General features: G+C 41.4%; 1 protein-coding gene across 2 annotated transcripts; it reads left to right on the top strand.

Annotated features, from left to right (window-relative positions):
• Window positions 1–12,567: 12,567 nt before the first annotated feature.
• NPY2R (neuropeptide Y receptor Y2) lies at window positions 12,568–18,313 on the top strand. 2 transcript variants are annotated; one of them, XR_015772674.1, is made up of 3 exons: window positions 12,600–12,727; window positions 15,732–16,976; window positions 17,877–18,313. XR_015772674.1 is itself a non-coding variant. In XM_014260005.2 (2 exons), exon 2 carries the CDS (start codon window positions 15,766–15,768, stop codon window positions 16,915–16,917), a length of 1,152 nt encoding a protein of 383 aa, XP_014115480.2. In that variant the 5' UTR covers window positions 12,568–12,727; window positions 15,732–15,765; the 3' UTR covers window positions 16,918–18,313. The 2 variants fall into 2 exon arrangements, 1 of the variants encoding a protein (XP_014115480.2); XM_014260005.2 differs by having other exon boundaries at window positions 12,568–12,727; window positions 15,732–18,313.
• The last annotated feature ends 587 nt before the right edge of the window (window positions 18,314–18,900 follow it).

Here is an 18,900-nt window from a genome sequence, read left to right as displayed (position 1 = left end):
CACATTTCCAGGGGATGTGATTTGTCTGTCTTCTCTCGGCATTGTGACACAGTAAAGTGGTATCAAAACTGCAACTGATAATTGCCTCAAGTGGTTGTGATAACTGATGAATATAAGTATTTAAGCCTCCCTTGGGACAGTTAGTAACATACAAAATAAATATTTTTTCAGTATTTTCTCCAACACAAAAGCACCCTCTGGTGTGGGGGTGTGGAGAGCTCTTCGGCATTTTCAGCCTTTTCTGTGAGCTGGGAGAAGGAATGACAAGAAATAGGTAAAAGTGAAGAAACACTCCTCTGTGTGGGGTATTTGGAAGAAGGTGGACAGGGAAAGACAAAAAGGTGTGGCAGAAGAGGCTGAGTGAGGAGAAGGCAGTGTTTGATACTTATGGAAACCTAAAAGTGAGAGGGAATCTCTGACGAAAGGGATGAGTTCGCAGAGGGGTAGTACAGTCTCCAGGACTTCTGGTCTTTCTTTAATTATTTAGGCCCAGCTTAATACTTTTATTTGAGCAACTCCACATTCCTGAGGAAAATTGTTTGTTCACCATAAAAAGTACGACAGTAATGCTGTCAGAAAACCTGGGAATAATATTTAGCTCTACAAACTGGACTCTGATCCAGAAGGTTTAATGACTGTAGCAGAACAAAGCCCTAAAAATATGTTCATTAAAAAGAATTCTTTTTGTGCCTGTCTAATTCACTCCCTTCAATCAACATATTTTTTATTTAAATGAATTTGCATGTTTTTTAAGTTCTACACATTCATACAAAAGATCCATAGCTATTCAAGAACATTTGTTCATCTCCTTTCATTTTTGCAAAACCCCATATTTTCCTTAATTCTACTGCAAAAAATGCCATGGTCAAAACTAGAAAAAAATATCCCTGCCATTGATAATTACCACACAGTTGCTCCAGTTGACAAATTCTGCACCATTGACTGCCTACTGAGACGCAATCAAAATTAAATGCGTGGATATAACTCTGAAGTGACAGGTTTAAGCTCTAGCAAAGGAGCACAGGGTCTTATTTTCATGACAACATAGAAAATTGCCTTCTGGGTCAAACTAATAATCCATTTCATCTCCAGCAGTGGCAACAGGAAATGCTTGGAGACAACTCAAGATCCTGTCTCTCTGCTGTCCATCCCCCTCATATTCCTCCACTACCCTCCACTGCACCAAAGATGCCATCAAGCATGTTCCTACCTCTTTTAGTGTCCCTTTATGGATCTGCTGCTGTCGAACTTGTCTGCTTTCTCCTTTTTTAACTTTCTGGCATGGTGCACCCCCACAGTCTTCTGTGACAGCAGATTTCAGAAGGGAGAGCAGGTCATGGTATTCAAAATAGGACTTTCTTTTGCAGGTCTTAAACTGCTCTCCAAAAGTTTCAGTGAGTGCCCAGGGGACATGACATGACTTGGGAAGCAACAGCTCTGTATTTTCTTTACATACTGTCTCCATGATTTTATAAACCTTAACCATATCCCACTCAGCTTGGGGGAGGAATAAGATCATTAAAAGTTCTAGCATTCTCTGATTCCCCGTAAAGGAAGCTGCTCCATCCCTTTAATCATCTTAGTTGCTTTTCCCTGCATTATCTTGAATTTCTCTGTGTCCCTCTTAAAACATGTAAATAGGATTGTACAGAATGTTCAAGATGTGGATGCACAGGGATTGTAAATCTTCTGGTTTGCTCTTACCATGTTTTCTGAGAACACCCAAAATTTTGTTGGCATTTTTTGGCTGCTGTTGCATGTTGAGCAGATGAGTTCAGAGACCCTCAGGTCTCTTTCCTGAGCTCCAGCTGCCAGCTTTCAATTCAGTGCTGTGTAAGCATGGTGTAGATTATTCTCCCTAGATGCACTCACTATATATATCCAGACAGGATCATCTGGCACGTTTTTTCTGCACTCACTCAGCTGTGTATCATCTCTCCAGAGCTCATTTCTATGTGTGAGTGTGTCGTCTGACTCCCTGCAGGAGCTGAGTGTCATCTGTGAACTGAGACATATTCCTGCATCCCTTCCTTCTGCAGGTCATTGATGAAGATCTTAAATAAAAGTAATTCCCTAGGATACTCTGCTGCTTACTCTTTATCCTGAAAAGAGGCAGAGACTCTGTAGGCAGATTTCAAACTATATCAGCACCAGTCCCACAGAAACTTCATTTCTTTAGTAGCTTTCTGCCAGACATTTTGTCATGGGTTTGTTGAAAATCCATACAAAATATATTTTTGATATATAGGTAACTTGTAGAACTTCAGAAAGCTTCAGGATTTCCCTTTACAGGATTTACTTAGTGCAGTGAAAGCCACCACTTGTTTACAGAAATGCTATTAAATCCTGCACTAATCCAAGCTCTGCCTGCCAGAAGCTTTTTCTGAGGAGTGAGAAGATGAGAGGGGTGGCTTCTTTTTATATTGACTTGAATTTTTGAATGTCTACCTAGGGTGGAAAAGTTAGACCAAAACTGCCTGAGGGAAGAGATGCAACAAAATTTGCGATAAATTTAAAAATATCTGTTTTGAATAGACCAAAACAAAATCCGTTGCCTGCAGGAGCCTTCTCAGTGTGGAAACCTCGTCTGCTACAGGTTCCATGTTACCTAGCTAGTAAAAAGCTTCAGTTTGCAACAACAGCCACAAGATCAGTGCCAGAGTCTCCAAAATAGCAGATAAGTTTGGAGTAACTCTGTCCCCTGACACTGAATATCTGAAAAGCAGAAGACTTAAAGGCTTCTCCTGAAGAGCTTCTGGGCTGTTCCCTCTGGAGCTATTTCTGCAGTCCCAGGTCCTCATACATGTAGTTTCATTGGTTCCTTTTTGACTAGTTTTCTGCAGAAGAAGAGGCCATTCAAGAAAAGCAGAAGGCAAAGCAGCTGTAGGCTGTCAGCCACAAAGGGGAGTCTGGATCTTGGCACTTTTCCCCCAGACTTAGTGCCTTTCCTAAGCTATGGGGCATGCAGTGAAGTTTTGCTTAACACCAAAGGCAAGTCCTCTTTCCTTAAAACAAATGTGGGTAGAAGAGTCCAAGCCCTGATTTTAAATTGGCCTTTTTTCCACCACCATCCCAATAATTTCTAAACTATAACACATGTATATGGTATAAACATTTGGGTAAAAAATATGGATTATATTTGGAATCAATCAATAGCTCACCAAGGTAGGACTGGCAGATTCACAACATCAGAAGTTGTTACTCAAGCAGAATTAAACTCACCTGGGATTAAAAAAGTAGTAATAACCTAAAGACTTCTGCATAATCACATAAACCTGACTTTTAAGTACACAACTTTTTTCTCCCCTTCATTAAGCTTGGAATTTTTTATTAATTTCTTGATACATTAAAGTTTTCCTAATTTGAACCCTCTTCAGTATAAGTGGATATCTTTGATGGAAAGACAGATTATTGTTTTATTTATATCTATAAAGGGATGATTTTGTTTGACATGGAAATTACTTTGAAAATATATTTAATATTATAGTCCACTATACCTCTGCAATCACATTTATGAATGTGTGATAGCATTACTGCACTGTTCTACTGAGTTTACCCAAAAAAATAAGAGAACTGAGTGTGTAATTTATATTATTTTGTAACTAGGAATGTTCTGTTTCTTTTGTACTGTAAAGGTTGATGAAGAAGCATAAACAAAAAAGAAGTATTTCTTGCCAGCAAATACTAGTACTTTAAAACAATATTACAGTAGTAAAACTATTGTAGGTTTCTTTAAGAGCCAAACTAAATAGTACGGCTCCAAATGAAGGTGGAACTGGAGATTCATGTGCCTGCTGCTCTTGGTAACAAGGTGAGAGGTGCTGGCTTGTGGGTGCTGTGAGCCACTGCTCTAGCAAGGGGTTGAAGCCTTGAATTACTTTGCCTAAATAGAAGTTTGAGTGTGGTGAAGCCTTTCTGTCTCCAAGCTCATGGATTTGCTGCCTTGTATTGTAAAGTATCTCTGCAAAAAAATATTTGTTACTCAGGTGTCTTTACAAAAATAATATGTTTTCACTGCAATGTAAGTAAATAGGAGATATATAAGGGGTTTTTTTAGGTTAGAGAAATCTCAGGATTTCTAGAAGGAACAGGTTCATTGCTGATCATGTTAATGCTCACCTGCACAGCATAAGATACAATGTTATGGAGAAAAACATTGTGCAATGCTTCTGCCTTTTGTCTATGAAAAGGCAATTTTTCATAGGTATGAGCTCTTTAAAATGTCATAAGGTGGTAAAAAATTTAACAAAATTTACACAAAATTTCATTATAATTCTTCTGATTTATACTGATTTATATGTTTTTCACTATTTTCCCACCATGTAGGCCAGATACATTTGAACTGTAAAGAACAGAGCTGTAACATTAAAATCATACAAAACTACTTGTTAATTAATTTTTGCTGAGGGAAGAAATGAGGTGATAAAGAAGCAATGTACTAAATTTTGCCCTCAAATTTGGTAGAGAGAAAAAAGTAATAACACTGATAAAGAAGATCTCTTCACACACATATGCTAACAGCATTTTCTTCTATTTTGGTGGTGGACAAAAGTCACTATTAGGAGAGAGCGCATCCAGCACTCCCAGGAGGAGAGGTTAATAGCCAAAACATCTGTGTACAGATGTTTGTTGGTGAGACCATGCTGGGAGGAAGGTTATAGGAATAAAAGAAGACAGAAATGTATGGGAGCGTACTGTATTCTGACAGACAGGAATCAATGCTGGAGGACAGCCAGAATCACAGGGAAAGCTTCAGGATAGCAGGGAAGGGTGAGCTGGTGAGAGCCACAAAATACATTTTTTGTATATAATAGACAAGACAGGGTAAGATAGATTGTGTGCAGATACATAGAACAGGGTAGTCTCTAGTCACCCAAAAATACTCTGCTGCAGAATCTGTAGAGAAATCTGCTTTTCTGGTCTTCACTGAAATGCACTGACTGAAAGTTGTGGTATTAATTTTCCATAATGGCAGATCCATCTAAACCTGCCACCATTTTCACCTGTTAGGTGAAGAATTAGTGCACTGTGAAAATGTGTAAAATTGCGAATATGACAAAAAATTTATGGATATCAGAATGGGTTTACAGATGAAAACAATTGTTGTTTTGGGGTTTTTTTCTTTCTATTTTTGGCAGCCTAGGACTTGCCATATAGGAGGTTTTGCCTATAACACCGTAAAGGATATTTAGGAAAAAGGGAGTCTCTCTGTGGAATTTGTCTGGGAGAGGTATTTTGGATAGTTTCTGCATATAGGCAAGCCCCTTCAAGTCTTTGTGAACAAGAAAGGGAATGTCACACAGACTGTCTATAAGGACAAATTTGATACAATCTGCATTAAAGCTCCAACCCTGTATAGTTTTTGTACCCGAAATCAATGGACACTAATGAAGTGTTTAAACTTCACTAAGGATGTGGGGAACAACTAGTCATATAATAGATTTCAATCCAGATACTGATGGGGAGAAAATATACTTGCACATCCTTGTGCTACCACTAGCAACAGGTGGAATTCCTCTTATTGGAGTTTAGGTACCCACAGCGTACAAAGAACTAGCTGAGGTTTCCACTAGGGTTGAAGAGGATCTTGTAAACAGTTGATGGTGTTTAGGGTGCAATTAATCAACCAAACATAATAAAGTTTTAAACTCCACTAGTTAGACTAAGTAGGTCTCTCTTGACATTAAAAGAAGTGTAAGATAACTATCTCAGGTGCAAACACCTCCACACACAGCCTCCTGAGATGTTTTTGCATTTCTGGGGGATCTTTTGTGTCTTACCATTCCCCAGGACCCTGAGATGACCATTCTGCAGCTTGCAGGACAGGGAGGCAATGCTGAAGAGCAGCTGAATCTTCCCCACTCTAACCTGCAAAAAACAGCACTGCAGAAAGAGCTTCTTGCTGAAGGAAGGCTGTGCCAGCCAGACGTGCAGTGTGAAGGGAATAGATCTTCAGGGAATGACAGCAAAATTTCAGTGGAGCATGAAGGAGGCTTTCAGCTGCTCTGGAAAAGCAGGAGCTGACACATTCCTTTGTGCCGAAGCCGGGCAGGAAGGATAAGCTGTGTTCACAGATGGTGCTCTGGCTGCTGGTCTCCGGGCTGTGTGCAATCACAGGACGGTTTGCCTTACAAACATGCCAAACCCCTACCCACTTTTTTCCCAAGCCTCTTCCCATTCCCGCTCCTCCATCCTAAAATACTCCTAGCAATTCAAATGCCATCACTTTCTGGAAAATGTGGGTGGGAATCACAGGCAATTAACAAAGGAAAATGGAGTTCATGGAGAAAACTGCCGGTTCAGTTCCGAGTGGGAGGCAGACTTTTTGGATCAGAGCACTTTTCAACCTTATGAAGGTAGGCTGGCAAGCTTAACTTGTTCACAAACGGTGTTGTCAGTCAAAAATGAGGCACTGAAGTTTCACTACACTAGTAGGTGTGACACCTGTAATGGAAAGTATCAGCAAGGAAGAAGGAGAAACAGTTGAAACTTCTCAGCCTTTCTGTGTGTTAGAGTTTGAGTCATACAATTACAGCTTGAGAAGGGGGCTGTACAGGTTTGCTGTGTTTAGCCTAGAATTTAGTCCTTCAGAATTTCCAAAATTGTGACAAAGTGCACAAATGAGACTATTTAAATGAAACTATTTAAAGTTAGTGATAACAAGTAAGGAAAGTGCTCTTTTTCCACTTCTTCAGTGATTAAAGTAGATTCTTAAGGACAAGAAATACTTACAAAGTAAATCCACTAATTTAATGCCATGTATTATTACCAAAAGACATTATTGCATAAAATGCCACACAGAGGTACAGAATGACCCTGGATGAAGCCAGTGAGGGGTTCAAAACAGCCTGAAAATTCTGTGTAAATATGGGAAAGTTTACTGAAATAGCGTGCAGAAACCTTGTAAGAATTAATTTACTTTCAGCAACATGGGAGAGATATTCACTTGTGTCTTAGCAAATTAAAAAAACCATTTCTTTCTGTAAGATGACATGGTTTCAGAAATCACTGGAAACTGTTTTTAATTGCATCTTCTATTTATGCTCACAACAAATATGGTGAGTTTTACATGGCATTATGTCAGAATTATCAAAAGGGCTGTCTTCTTTCATGGATTCCATTATTCATCAAAATAATTACATTTCTGGTGGGTTACTCTATCCACGTGGATTCTTTGGAGCATCTCTTCAGAACCTAGATGACAACCATACCAGCAATCTTCTTCATCTTAATGAAGGCTGGCTGAGCAAGGTCAAAAGATGACCCATTTCCTTGGGCTTAAGGGCAACATTAAAAGAGTTTGTCATGAAAAGTTTTTTTCATGAAAAGAGTACCATATTGTAACAAAAAATCCCCTCCAAAACATATGGATATTTTTGAAAAATAAGCTCACTAAAATATATTTTTGACTAATTATTTTTGAGTAATATATGTCTGAGTAATGTGTAGACAGCTGTATGCTCCATGCATTCTCTACAAGGAGGAAAGAATGTGTGTAAACTTTGTGACCAGTTTCTGTATTCTGAGATATGTAACTTGGAGAATTATAGGGAACACATATTTGGAAGTTTTTCATCTTTCAAACTTAGTCCTGTTTGTCCCAGAAAAAACTCATTCAACACTGCACAGATATCATCAACAAGCCAAAAACTGATCTTGAAGAGCATCTGATTCAGTTTTAAGAACATACATAATCTTTTAAAATTGTTACAAAAATAAGTTTTAGATGAAGCAAAGGGTCTTTGTTTGGCATTGGTTGCATTGTTTGGCATTGTTGCTTGTAATAGCCGAGGATGTCTACAATTAGAAGTAATTTACATACAAACAAGCATACAACAAGCAGATAGAGTTGACTCACTTTTCGAAAGCATCTAGAGATTCATTGCTTTCCCAGCCACCAGAAACTGAGGACTGAAGTGTGTGTGATATTCAAGCTGTGTGTGAGAATCTATTCTCTGTGATGAGTGTTCTAAAATAAACAGAGTATGCTTGCCTCGAGAACATCTAAAAACTCTTTAGAAATGGCAACAACTAGTTGTACACCAAGTGTTCAATACACTAATGAAGTGGCATTTTACACATTACATTTTTGAGTTTTCAGAAATTTCTGTATTTAAAAAGAAACTGTATAAAGGAAAAAAAATAGGAAGGAAAAAATGTCTAAAATGCAAGCAACAAAAAATATAGAAAAAATTATTTATTCCTGGTATTTTAAAATCCTATTAAATTTTGGCCAGCCTCTTTGAATTCAAATGACAGAGAAAAGATCTTAATAAAGGTTGAGTATTTCTGATAGAGATCTAGTAATGAAAAGAGCATAGAGAACCCTATGAAGAAATGAGAATTTCTATATTCTCTGCAGAGAAATGATAGCATGTCACTAAAGAGAAAGAATAAAATGGCAAAATACATACTGAGAATATAAAGAAATACCAAGAACACACTCAAAAACAACGTGTCTACTTACTTACAGACTGTGTCACAGGTATGTAAATACAAATAGAGATGTGTTGGTGTTAAATGGGCAACTTGAAACCTGTCATTCCTTGGATGAACTACTCGATCTTACAGTGTTGACTTTGTCTGAATGAAACAAGTGTATGCACTTGGTGATTTGGGAAGGCTGTGTTTGAAATGCAGCGTTCAGCTCTGCAGTCTTGCCTTGTGTGGAAGCAGTGCAGAACTCAGTCACAGCCTGTGAGCACACAGCCAGCTGAATCGAGCCTTTGGTGCAATCCTTTTTGAAGGAGAGGCGCCCAAACTGTTTGTTTAACCAGCACTGGCTGTGAAGTACTGCTGTGAGCAACTCCAAGCTGGTATTTATACATAGCTACCAATTCCTCTCATTACCTGCTGACTTGTATTTACCCCTAAGGCAGATTGATGATATGTTTTTGTGCATACAGTTATATTACTGCATTTGAAAAAGAGAAATAAGTAGAACTGAACCTGTGAGACTGAATCAGTTTATAAAAGTATGGCAAAATGTTTACAGATTTATATAAGTAGAAAATTCACTCCTTAGCTATTTAAACACTTTTGTTCTGACCTTTTAAGTAAGAAAAGTCTTTTTCCTATTTAATTTTACACCATATGATCTCTGTGTGGGTACCACATAACAGATTCATAACAGATCTTTTTTCTCAAGGTCATTTTTCAGGACTTTTTCCCCTCATTTTATTTTTAAGGGATTTTTCCAGGCTATGTAGAACACTTAAATCCCTGAAATCTGACTCACTCCAGGAAAATCTGTGTGAGTAAGGACTGGCAGAGTTTGGGTTGATTGAGTGGCATGCAGCACAGCACTGCTTTTAAATGTCAGTGTTCAAGGGGCAGCGGTTTCTTTTAAATTCAACCCTCACAGTAAATAATATAAGAAAAACTCTGTCTGGGGACAGGAGATGCGACAGCTGCTGCCTTTTCTTGTTGATGTTCATCAAGCCTTACTTGCCATTTCAGCAAATCTGATGTTGGACAATTTAATTGACAAGGTCTGGCAACTGTTTCCTAGTTCTGTGGTTCAAACAAAAGTCATTACTACTTCAAGTCCGGGCACCACATGCAAACCTTTATTTTTCTCCTGAGAGCTGGCAAACTTAGGAGGAGCTGGCATAAATGTTTATTGTTCCATCGGAAAAAAATCCAAAAACCCCTTCATGTTGGACAGAATTTGACAAGACAATTGTCTAACAGTAAAGAGAGTTGAACAGAGACTGCCAGAGGCAACCCATGTGAATTGGATACCTTACACCCTGCCATACCTCCCTAAGTGGGATTTACAGCAGATACAACATAAATCCAACAGGCGTTTCATCCAAGCTGTTAAGATATGTTATCTAATTTCATCTTAGTACATATACATATTCACAGCAAAAGCTCATTTATAGACTTGCCTTAAATAGGAAGCTGAGATTTAAACTGTGGCTCATTTGTTTAATGCAAGTCAGTTTGCACAGTCTAACTTTACAGTCTATATCAAGACATAGCAAGAGTGTAGCCAACAGGTTGAGAAGTGACTATTCCCCTCTAGTTATCAGTTGTGAGACCACATCTCTGGTCACAGCTGGGTTCAGTTTGGGGCTCCTAGTGCTGGAAAGACTTTGGTAGACTGGAGTAACTGCAACAAAGGGACACCAAAATAGTTGAGGCTGAGTTACATAACAATCACCGTGGTGTTGAGGGAACTGAGTTTGTTCAGCCCCAAAGAAGCCAAGGCTGAATGGAAATCTAACTACTGTTCACAGCTACCAGGAGGAACATAGGGCTAGGACAAGATGCATTTAGTGAGAGCTGGAACATGGGAAAGTCTGATTTGATACCAAAAAAAACCTGTCTTACTTTGGGAGTTGTTGGCAGGACAGTCTGCCCAGTGAGAGCAGTATCTCTCACTCAGATATACTCAAAACTCTCCTGGAGAGGAGACATAGCCTGGCACAGCCTGCTGCATCTAGACTTGATTTGATAAGGCTGGACATGAAGATTTTTGGAAGTTCCATCCAACTTATGGTTCCGTGATTCAATGACTCATGGCTTATCATGGTTTTTGGGATGGAAATTCGAGTGCACACAAACCAAAGTATGCACAGTTGTTTTGGAGGTGATCACCCAGCAGCTCACTTCATATTGAACAGCCCATTTGCTACTTGACTCTTTCTGCCCTCAATGTTAATGCTTTCATGGCTTGTGGTTCAAGGCAGTCTTTATGGGACCATCAAATTCCACTCTTTTATGAGCAATAAGAAATGCTGTTTATTATTAGAAATGCATTTCCATTAAACACTTCAGTTGTGCCTGAACACAGAATTGCCATGTAATAGGGAATAACACCCTTTTTTTCTCACGTGGGAAGCCAGCCCTTACTGGCATAAAAACCTCCAGGAAAACTGCCCTTCTTGACTTCTTCCAGGAATCTGGAAGTGTAAGAAACAGCCTTCCCTTAGCTATGGAGTCCTGAGCTGGGCAGATTATAGAGATTTGTAGCATTTCACAATACCTTCCAAGACATAAGGAGTAGCAGAAATATATTAAGTCAGAAAGCGTATGTGGAGTAGGGCAAAACAGCAACACCCCTGAGATCGGTGGAAGGCCACTGCTGACTGCTTGTCAGGGAAGGGAAGGAAAGGATTGCAGGCCATGTATTATACAAGTGCTGTAATTACGAAAACTCACTGCATGCATTTATGTCTGTTGATAGATCAAAAAATAAATCCTACAATTGGATTGACTTGGGAAATGAATAAACAGGGGTAGGAGAATTGAAACTCCTGGCTCTTTATTTAGTCATCAAAGGAATCTATTTGGCAATAAGCTAGGGGCATTCCATTAACAGTCTCAGAAGTGTTGAAGGACTAAGAGCAAGGCCTTTCCTGAAGAGATAGCCTGAATTAGTAAAGATCCAAGGCCGTTCTCAGGATATGTTTTGAATTTCAAAAGCAACTCTAAATCACTGAAGTTACTCCTTGATGCTCCCTTAACATTCTCTGCTGTAGATAAAGGCATATTATTGAGCTATAACAAAACCAAGAAGCATTACCTTTGACAAGGGAAGTGCTTTTGTATTGAGTCTCTTTTGGAAGAAAAATAGGACAGAAAAGGGAAGATAATGTTGCTGATCTCTGAAACCACCTTAAATATGAATGCAAATTTACCTAAGTGACAGGAAGTAAAGGACTATTCCTATTCTGGGGAGCACCTTCTGTAAGGTTTGGGAAGAGGATTGTTTAAATATCAGTGCTATAGCCATAGAGAAAGCAAAGTCTCCTAGTTCCTACTCTTGGGAATTACGACCAAGCCTGAAGCACATTTTGGTAAATCAGGTCCCCCAGATATGCACTGAGGACAGAGTCCCTTGAAACTCGGAAGTTATATCTAGAGAGAGGTTTCAGACTCCCAGTAAAATACTAAGCAGAGCCCACTAATGGATTGACTTTACGAAGCTGGATCCTACCAGAGGCACAGCAATGCTGGCTGGCACTAGTCCTCTGTCAAGTTGGCTGGCAGGAGAGCTGTTTTGAAAGGTTATTGATATAGAACCAAATAAAAGCAGCAGCTGTTGTCTCTACCTTTCCAGTCTTGTAAATAAAAATGAAATATTTTATTTCGCTGTTGACAGAATAGGTAAATGCTTTATTCATCCTTACACCTGCTCCGGCAACAGCCACATCTGAGGATCAGAAAATCTGTGCAAGCTGCTGTGCTTTGTAAGCAAGGATTTCAGCAGTTGTTTGGAGCGAAGGCGTCCCCTTTATGCTGCCTCAGAAAGCACCTCGGGGTCCGGGAAAGCTAAGGAAGCAGCCTCGGGTGTGCGGCGCGTACACCAGCTCGGGTCTGCCGCGACTCCCTCTTTCCCCAAACCCCTGCTGGAGGCCGGCAGCTCTGCGAGGAGCGAGGGGCAGCCGGCACATCCCGAGCGCGCTGCCCGCAGCCTTCCCCGCGCCCGGAGCCCGGCGGGAGGGGCCTGCGCCGCGCCCCGCCCGAGCCCTCCCGGCCCCGCCCGAGCCCTCCCGGCCCCGCCCGAGCCCTCCCGGCGTGCGGGGGCCGCCGCCTCCAAACTTTGTACGGGGCGAGCGAGGGTAGAGCGGCGGGACCCGAGCCCGGCGGGGGAGCCGGGGCAGCCGCCCCGCTGCCGAGCGAGGGCTCCGCTCCCCCCAGCCCTGCCCTGCCCTGGCACGCCGGCTCCGGGGCAGCAGCCGCCGCGCCGAGCTCGCCTGCCCGCGGCGAGAGGAAGGTAAGAACGGGGAGACGGAGCGGCGATCCCGGCACGGGGCGGCGGCAGGATCCCCGCAGCGCCCGGGAACGGGTGTTTGTCCCGGGATGGGTGTCTGTCCCCGGGGTGGGTGTCAGCCCCCTTTGGGATGGGTGTCCGTCCCCGGGATGGGTGTCTGTCCCCGGGGTGGGTGTCTGTCCCCGGGGTGGGTGTCTGTCCCCGGGCACAGCTCCGGGGGCGGGAGGGAAGCTGCGCCGCATCCCAGAGGCGCGTTTGCTGCTCGCTTCGCCTCCAGGAACCCCAGCCCCTTCCCCAGCGCAGGCACTGCGGTCCTGATGAGAATGCTGCTTGCTAATGTAATCACGTATTCCTCCCTTTTTGCTTACTTGCTCTCAGAACCGATGTAAATCCTCTCTGGGCCTTTCTCGGCCGAAAGTTAGACTCAATTTGATGCCTGACCATGAGGATCTGACTGCTGGGGTGGGGGGGGGCGGGAAACGGGAGAAGAACCCCGGTGTGGTGCAGTATGCAAGGTGTGACAGTAAATGCTATCACCTGGAGAGTTTATCCCCCAAAAAGAACAGAAGGGTCCTGTCAAACACTATCTGGAGTGTCACCTCAGTTTTATTCCCGTTTTTTAAAGCAACTGTTATTTTGCCCACATAACTGTCCCACCAACAATGTCAAACTTGTCCAGTTTCTTTCATCACTTGCTGACACACAAGCTCATTTCTGTTTTAAACTGTAGTTGTCCCTTCTTTCTCCCTCAGCTTTGTCTTATTGACAAGACCAAAACATCTTTCATCAACCTGAATAGGGCAGTAATAAATAAAATAAAAGTGTCAGAACAAGGGAAGGCTTTGCTAAAAAGAAGGCGTTGCAAGAAGAAATTAACAGAAAGTCGGGGACTAGAGAAATGGGTGAGAACACTTTTGGGTAGAAAGAGAAGCTATGTTATTTGGCTGAGCATCCTTCTACCTGGATTTAGGGCAAAGAAGGGAAAGAATTTCTATTTGTCAGCCCTCTTGCCTTTCTACTTCTGTGTGTAGACATGACCTGCCCTGAAAAAAATTATGAGATTTTGAAGCATCTGACAGTCCTGGGACCTCACCAGTTCTCTACTGTAATGATATATGGAAGCATAATTCCTGGGTATGGCAGGAATAGGTCAAAGGAAAATGCTCATCAGAGTTCTCAACTTCTGCATAGCCTTGACTGTGCAAATTGTGGTGCATCTCTTGTATTTTTATTCTGGTGGACTAAAGGTGTATTGATAAGGAATCCCTTCCTGACATCCATTGCTTAGGCTAGTAGTTGATTATACTGCTAAAATCACAGTGTACACTTGTATAAGCAGCTGGCACATCTCAGCTGCGTGTCTTGTGATGTTTCACATCTCAGGCTTACTCTATTAATTGTTGAATAAATGTAGACTAAACAGTATGTCATAATTCTGACCTGTTTTGCTGGGGGGAAAATGCCTTTCAGTTCATGCAGTTGATCTGTTTCTTTTGCAAAAATAGCTCACCCTGAGAAACTCTTTGGGATGTTGTGTGAGATAGAAGCAAGTAAAAAGGGTTCAGTCTCCTGCTGTAGACAACGCTCCTTTCTCAGTTTGGAAACCATACTGAAGGATGTCACTCACTGATAGTTACTGGGAGCAGAGGTAGGGATGAAAATGTACCTCTGGTCCTCTGAAACAATTCACTGAAGATGGAAGGAATTAAATGGAGCTGATCAAAAAAGAACAAGAATTTTTTAAAAGCCATGTTCATCCAAACCCATCAATAGCTGCTTCTTTAGGCAGATTTGAATTTGAGAAGGATTAAGCTATGTGTAACACTGGAAAGTGACGTTTCTTCTCCAGTCTTGCTTTCCTTAAGGAAGCTAATTAACAGGGAAATAGAGTGAGAAACTCAGGGTTGCCTTTCCCCTTGGTGGCGAACAGTGGTGTTTTATTGGTAAGTTTGCTTGGCACTGGTAACTTCTTATTATTTTCCCAGGCCAAGGAAAGGAGTCCCCAGGTTCTTGGTTCTTGGGTAGCATGCCACCCATGCTCTGAGCAATTTGCATGAGGATGTGTACTTTTTCACACTGGACTGAAGTTCAAGTCAATGCAACTGATTGTAAACCATTCATATATTGTGCCTACCAAAGTCTTAGGGTAGCACGGAATTTGGCTCAGCCTGTGTAAGGAAGGGGGGAAAAAAAGGTGATTTTAATGCCAGTGGTGAAATTCCTACTGACATCAGCAGGGGAATGATTTGCTCTTCACTATGACTGCAGTCAGAAAAGAATGCCTGATTGGCAGCCTCCAAGGAGCTCTGTTTTCTGAAACATCACACAGAAAGGAAATATCATGTATAACTGTGTTTCAATTGTTTCTTGAGTTGATTTCAGCGTGAATAAGTTATGCAGTCATTTCAAGGAAATGATGTTATTTAAGTTCTATTTCAGTGGTATTTTTTATTTGCCTCATGGTACAAACTGTTGTAAAACAAAGTTTCTTAAAGAAAGGCCCCAGCAATTAGTTCACTGGTATTAAGGAAGGTCATAAATCTGTAAGAATTCAGTAACTATTTAAGGAAAACATTTTTCATTAAGGAAAAGCTGGAAGATTATTATGCTATAACAGTCTGGATGGTGCTGTTCCAGGTAGAATTCCCATAGATATTACTGGAAGATTTGTGCTAAATAAGCACTAGTTTTAGGTAGTGGATTGTAAAAAAATTATATGCTGCCCAGCAGGATCTTAATCCTTCTGCATTTACTTAGGCAAACTTTGTCTTTGGAATGCTTTTGAAATCTGCTCCAATTTTCAGCAGGAATCTTGCCTAAATAATATTACTGAGTCAGCCTTAAAAATGTAAGGGCAAGAGAATTTAAATATATTAAGACACATCTTCTCTTAATTCTGCAATGTAGCATGTGGGTTAGGAATGAGATGTAGCTTTAGCTCGTTGCTTCTTGTCTTAGCCCATGTGGACCAATTTCTCCATTTGTTCTTGTACTATTTTGTTTTCAGGGGCAGCTCTGGCTCAGACCAAGCTGCTGCAAGGATGGGGCCCCTGGAAGCAGTCGGTGAGGAAAACCAGACAGATGAAATGGAGCTGTTCACTAAGCTGTACTTGACAAGATACACCACACCTCTCAACGAATTGGCTCTGGACCCTAAACCAGAACTGAAGGACAGCACAACACTTGTTGAAGTACAAATAATTCTCATCTTTGCTTACTGCTCCATCATCCTGCTGGGAGTGATCGGAAACTCCCTCGTGATCCACGTGATCATCAAATTCAAAAGCATGCGCACAGTGACTAACTTCTTCATTGCCAACCTGGCAGTGGCTGACCTGCTGGTGAACACGTTATGCCTGCCCTTCACTTTGGTTTATACACTCTTGGGTGAATGGAAACTGGGCCCGGTCTTGTGCCACCTGGTGCCTTATGCCCAGGCCCTGGCTGTCCACGTGTCTACTGTCACTTTGACTGTGATCGCTCTGGATCGTCACCGCTGCATCGTCTACCACTTGGAAAGCAAAATCTCTAAGCGGATCAGCTTCCTGATTATAGGAGTTGCCTGGGCAGTCAGTGCCCTGTTGGCAAGTCCTCTGGCCATCTTCCGTGAGTACTCCTTGATTGAGATCATTCCTGACTTCAAGATTGTGGTCTGCTCTGAGAAGTGGCCAGGGGAGGGGCAGCTCAACTATGGCACCATCTACAGCATCTCCATGCTCCTGATCCAGTATGTGCTGCCTCTGGCAGTCATCTCCTACGCCTACATCCGTATTTGGACCAAGCTCAAGAACCACGTTAGCCCTGGGGCGGGGAATGACCACTATCACCACCGGCGCCGGAAAACCACCAAGATGCTGGTGTGCGTGGTTGTGGTGTTTGCTGTCAGCTGGCTGCCCTTTCACACCTTCCAGCTGGTCAGTGACATTGACAGTCAGGTGTTAGACCTGAAAGAGTACAAACTGATCTACACCGTGTTCCATGTCATTGCCATGTGCTCAACGTTTGCTAACCCCCTTCTCTACGGCTGGATGAATAACAACTACAGGACGGCCTTCCTCACGGCCTTCCAGTGTGAACAGCGGCTAGACTCCATTCACCCCGAAGTATCAGCAGCTTTCAAAGCCAGGAAGAAACTAGAAGCCAAGAGGATTCAGTTCCCTGGGGACTCCTTCACACAACCTACCGATGTCTAAAATATATGACTTCAAAGAAGAAATGGATATGTTGTGGACAAAGGGATGAGCCCATTTTGGTACATGCATTTTCAATGCATAGTTTTATTCATAAATGGTGAAGGAACAGTAGCAGGAAAGTCAAGGCAGGTACTATGATTTGAGGGGAGTTGATTGACATCAAGAATATGTAACTGTAAAACTGCAAGGAAGTAAAAGGGAGAGGCTTTGTTTATGGCTGTCTCTAACAGGGTAAACACTCTTCCATCCCTCCCATATCTTCTTGACAAGTCTAAATGACAAGGGCTGGGCTTGCTGATTTTTCTGGAGGAAGGCAAATGCCTGATCTATAGCACAGGAATATTGGTGGTGAGTGAGGGTAATTTTTGTATTCAATGCGGAGGTCAGGGAGTGTGGAAGTCTGCCAGGAGAAATAAGCCTGTCTGGTGGGGGAATCACCCCAAAAACTCAGTTTTTGAGGTTGAACCTCAAACTTTCCAGTCCCCTTCTCTCCCACAGGCATCTTTTGCAAAGACAAGGGAATTAAGAAGAGAAATACGTTACTTCTTTTTGACTTGTGCTAGACTATTTCAAGCCAGAGCAGTTGAAAGCGATTAGGTGGTGAAAACAGAAGAGAAAATAGAAACCAAACCCACCCAGATACCGGATTCAATGAGAGGAAAGTTTCTACATAAAATGAAATGTGGGTTTTGGCCAATCAAATGGGGTAAAAAGTTAGCCCTTAAGAACTGGCAGGTGTTACGCTGGTGAGAAAATCACGAGCCTGTGACTTGATCAGTCATTCCCTGCAGATTTCTGCCTTTCATTCTGCTCTGGGAACAGCTCACAAATGCAGTGCTTTAAAGTGGCATTTGAGGGCAGGGAATGCAGGCTCAGGTCTTCTGTGAGCACTTCATAAACTGCTAATATTTTCATTTTCAGGACCTGCTTAAATGTCTAATGTGTTATTAACTCCACAGGCTTTGAATTGTTGCTGCTTCTGCCTGGATAATAAAACAGCAGATAATTCTGATCCTCTGGAAAGGCTGCTAGATGGTAAAGTGCTTTTCCTTATTGTGGTTTTATGTCACATACTCATCTCGTCTCAGAGCTTTTTCCATCTTTAGCCTTTGTAAAAATTAAGAACATCTGAATGACTGTAACCTGATAACAGTATGCTATGTTTATGTGATAACTTATCAGTTATTCTGCATGCTGTAGTTAATAGTTAAATTCCTTTTTTTGCTCAGGTATAAAATTTTAATCTGTTTACCGTGTTGTACACAGCAATGCTCAACTCTTCTATGTCTTTGTTCAGCCTCTTTGAACTCATTAAAGAGATGAAGAAAATTTCAATCTGTGTTTATTCCAAGCTGCCCTGTTGCTTATCTAGAATAAAAACAAGTGTGATACTTTCCCTTGAAGTCTAGTTTGATGGCTACATTTCAGCAGCCTCATTTTTTTCTTTCCATTTTTTGTTGTTCCTAAATTCATTGTGTTTTCTCTTACAAATTAAAACCCAAGAAAACTCCAGTGCTGAAATGTTTGCAATTGAGTAGTATCAGACCTTTATCAAGTGGAGAAATTCATCTTTGTGTATTCAGTATTTGGCACCATCCTTTAAATATCCATGAAATCATCTGGACTTGGATTTTCATGAGCAGAAAAGGAAGGTCTAGAGAATTAGCTAGTGTTTACTCAAGCAGGAAAAAGTATCCATCATTCTTAAACAGTTTTACAAAAATAGATTAATTCTCCACCATGTTCAGGACATGATATTGCCCACAAATTATTTTTGTCTGAATTAATAATATCCAAAAAGTAAGCTTGAAACTCTTACGGGTGAAGAAGGATTATAGAAATGTGCAATTATTATGGACATCAATCACATGTATGGCTTGACGCTGAACCCTTCATCAAAAGTATTATTACTACAAATAGCCTCCTTTATTTAAAACACAAATGATTTTAAAGTTCTGTTTCAACTCCTTTAAGCCTGTTAGA

This window comes from Pseudopodoces humilis, chromosome 6 (genome assembly GCF_049639895.1).
Source record: "Pseudopodoces humilis isolate 2021_Gansu_Grassland_sample_001 chromosome 6, ASM4963989v1, whole genome shotgun sequence".
In the NCBI taxonomy this organism is placed as follows: domain Eukaryota; kingdom Metazoa; phylum Chordata; class Aves; order Passeriformes; family Paridae; genus Pseudopodoces; species Pseudopodoces humilis.
Note: the sequence above shows the minus strand (reverse complement) of the source record. Positions and strands in the feature narration are given on the sequence as shown.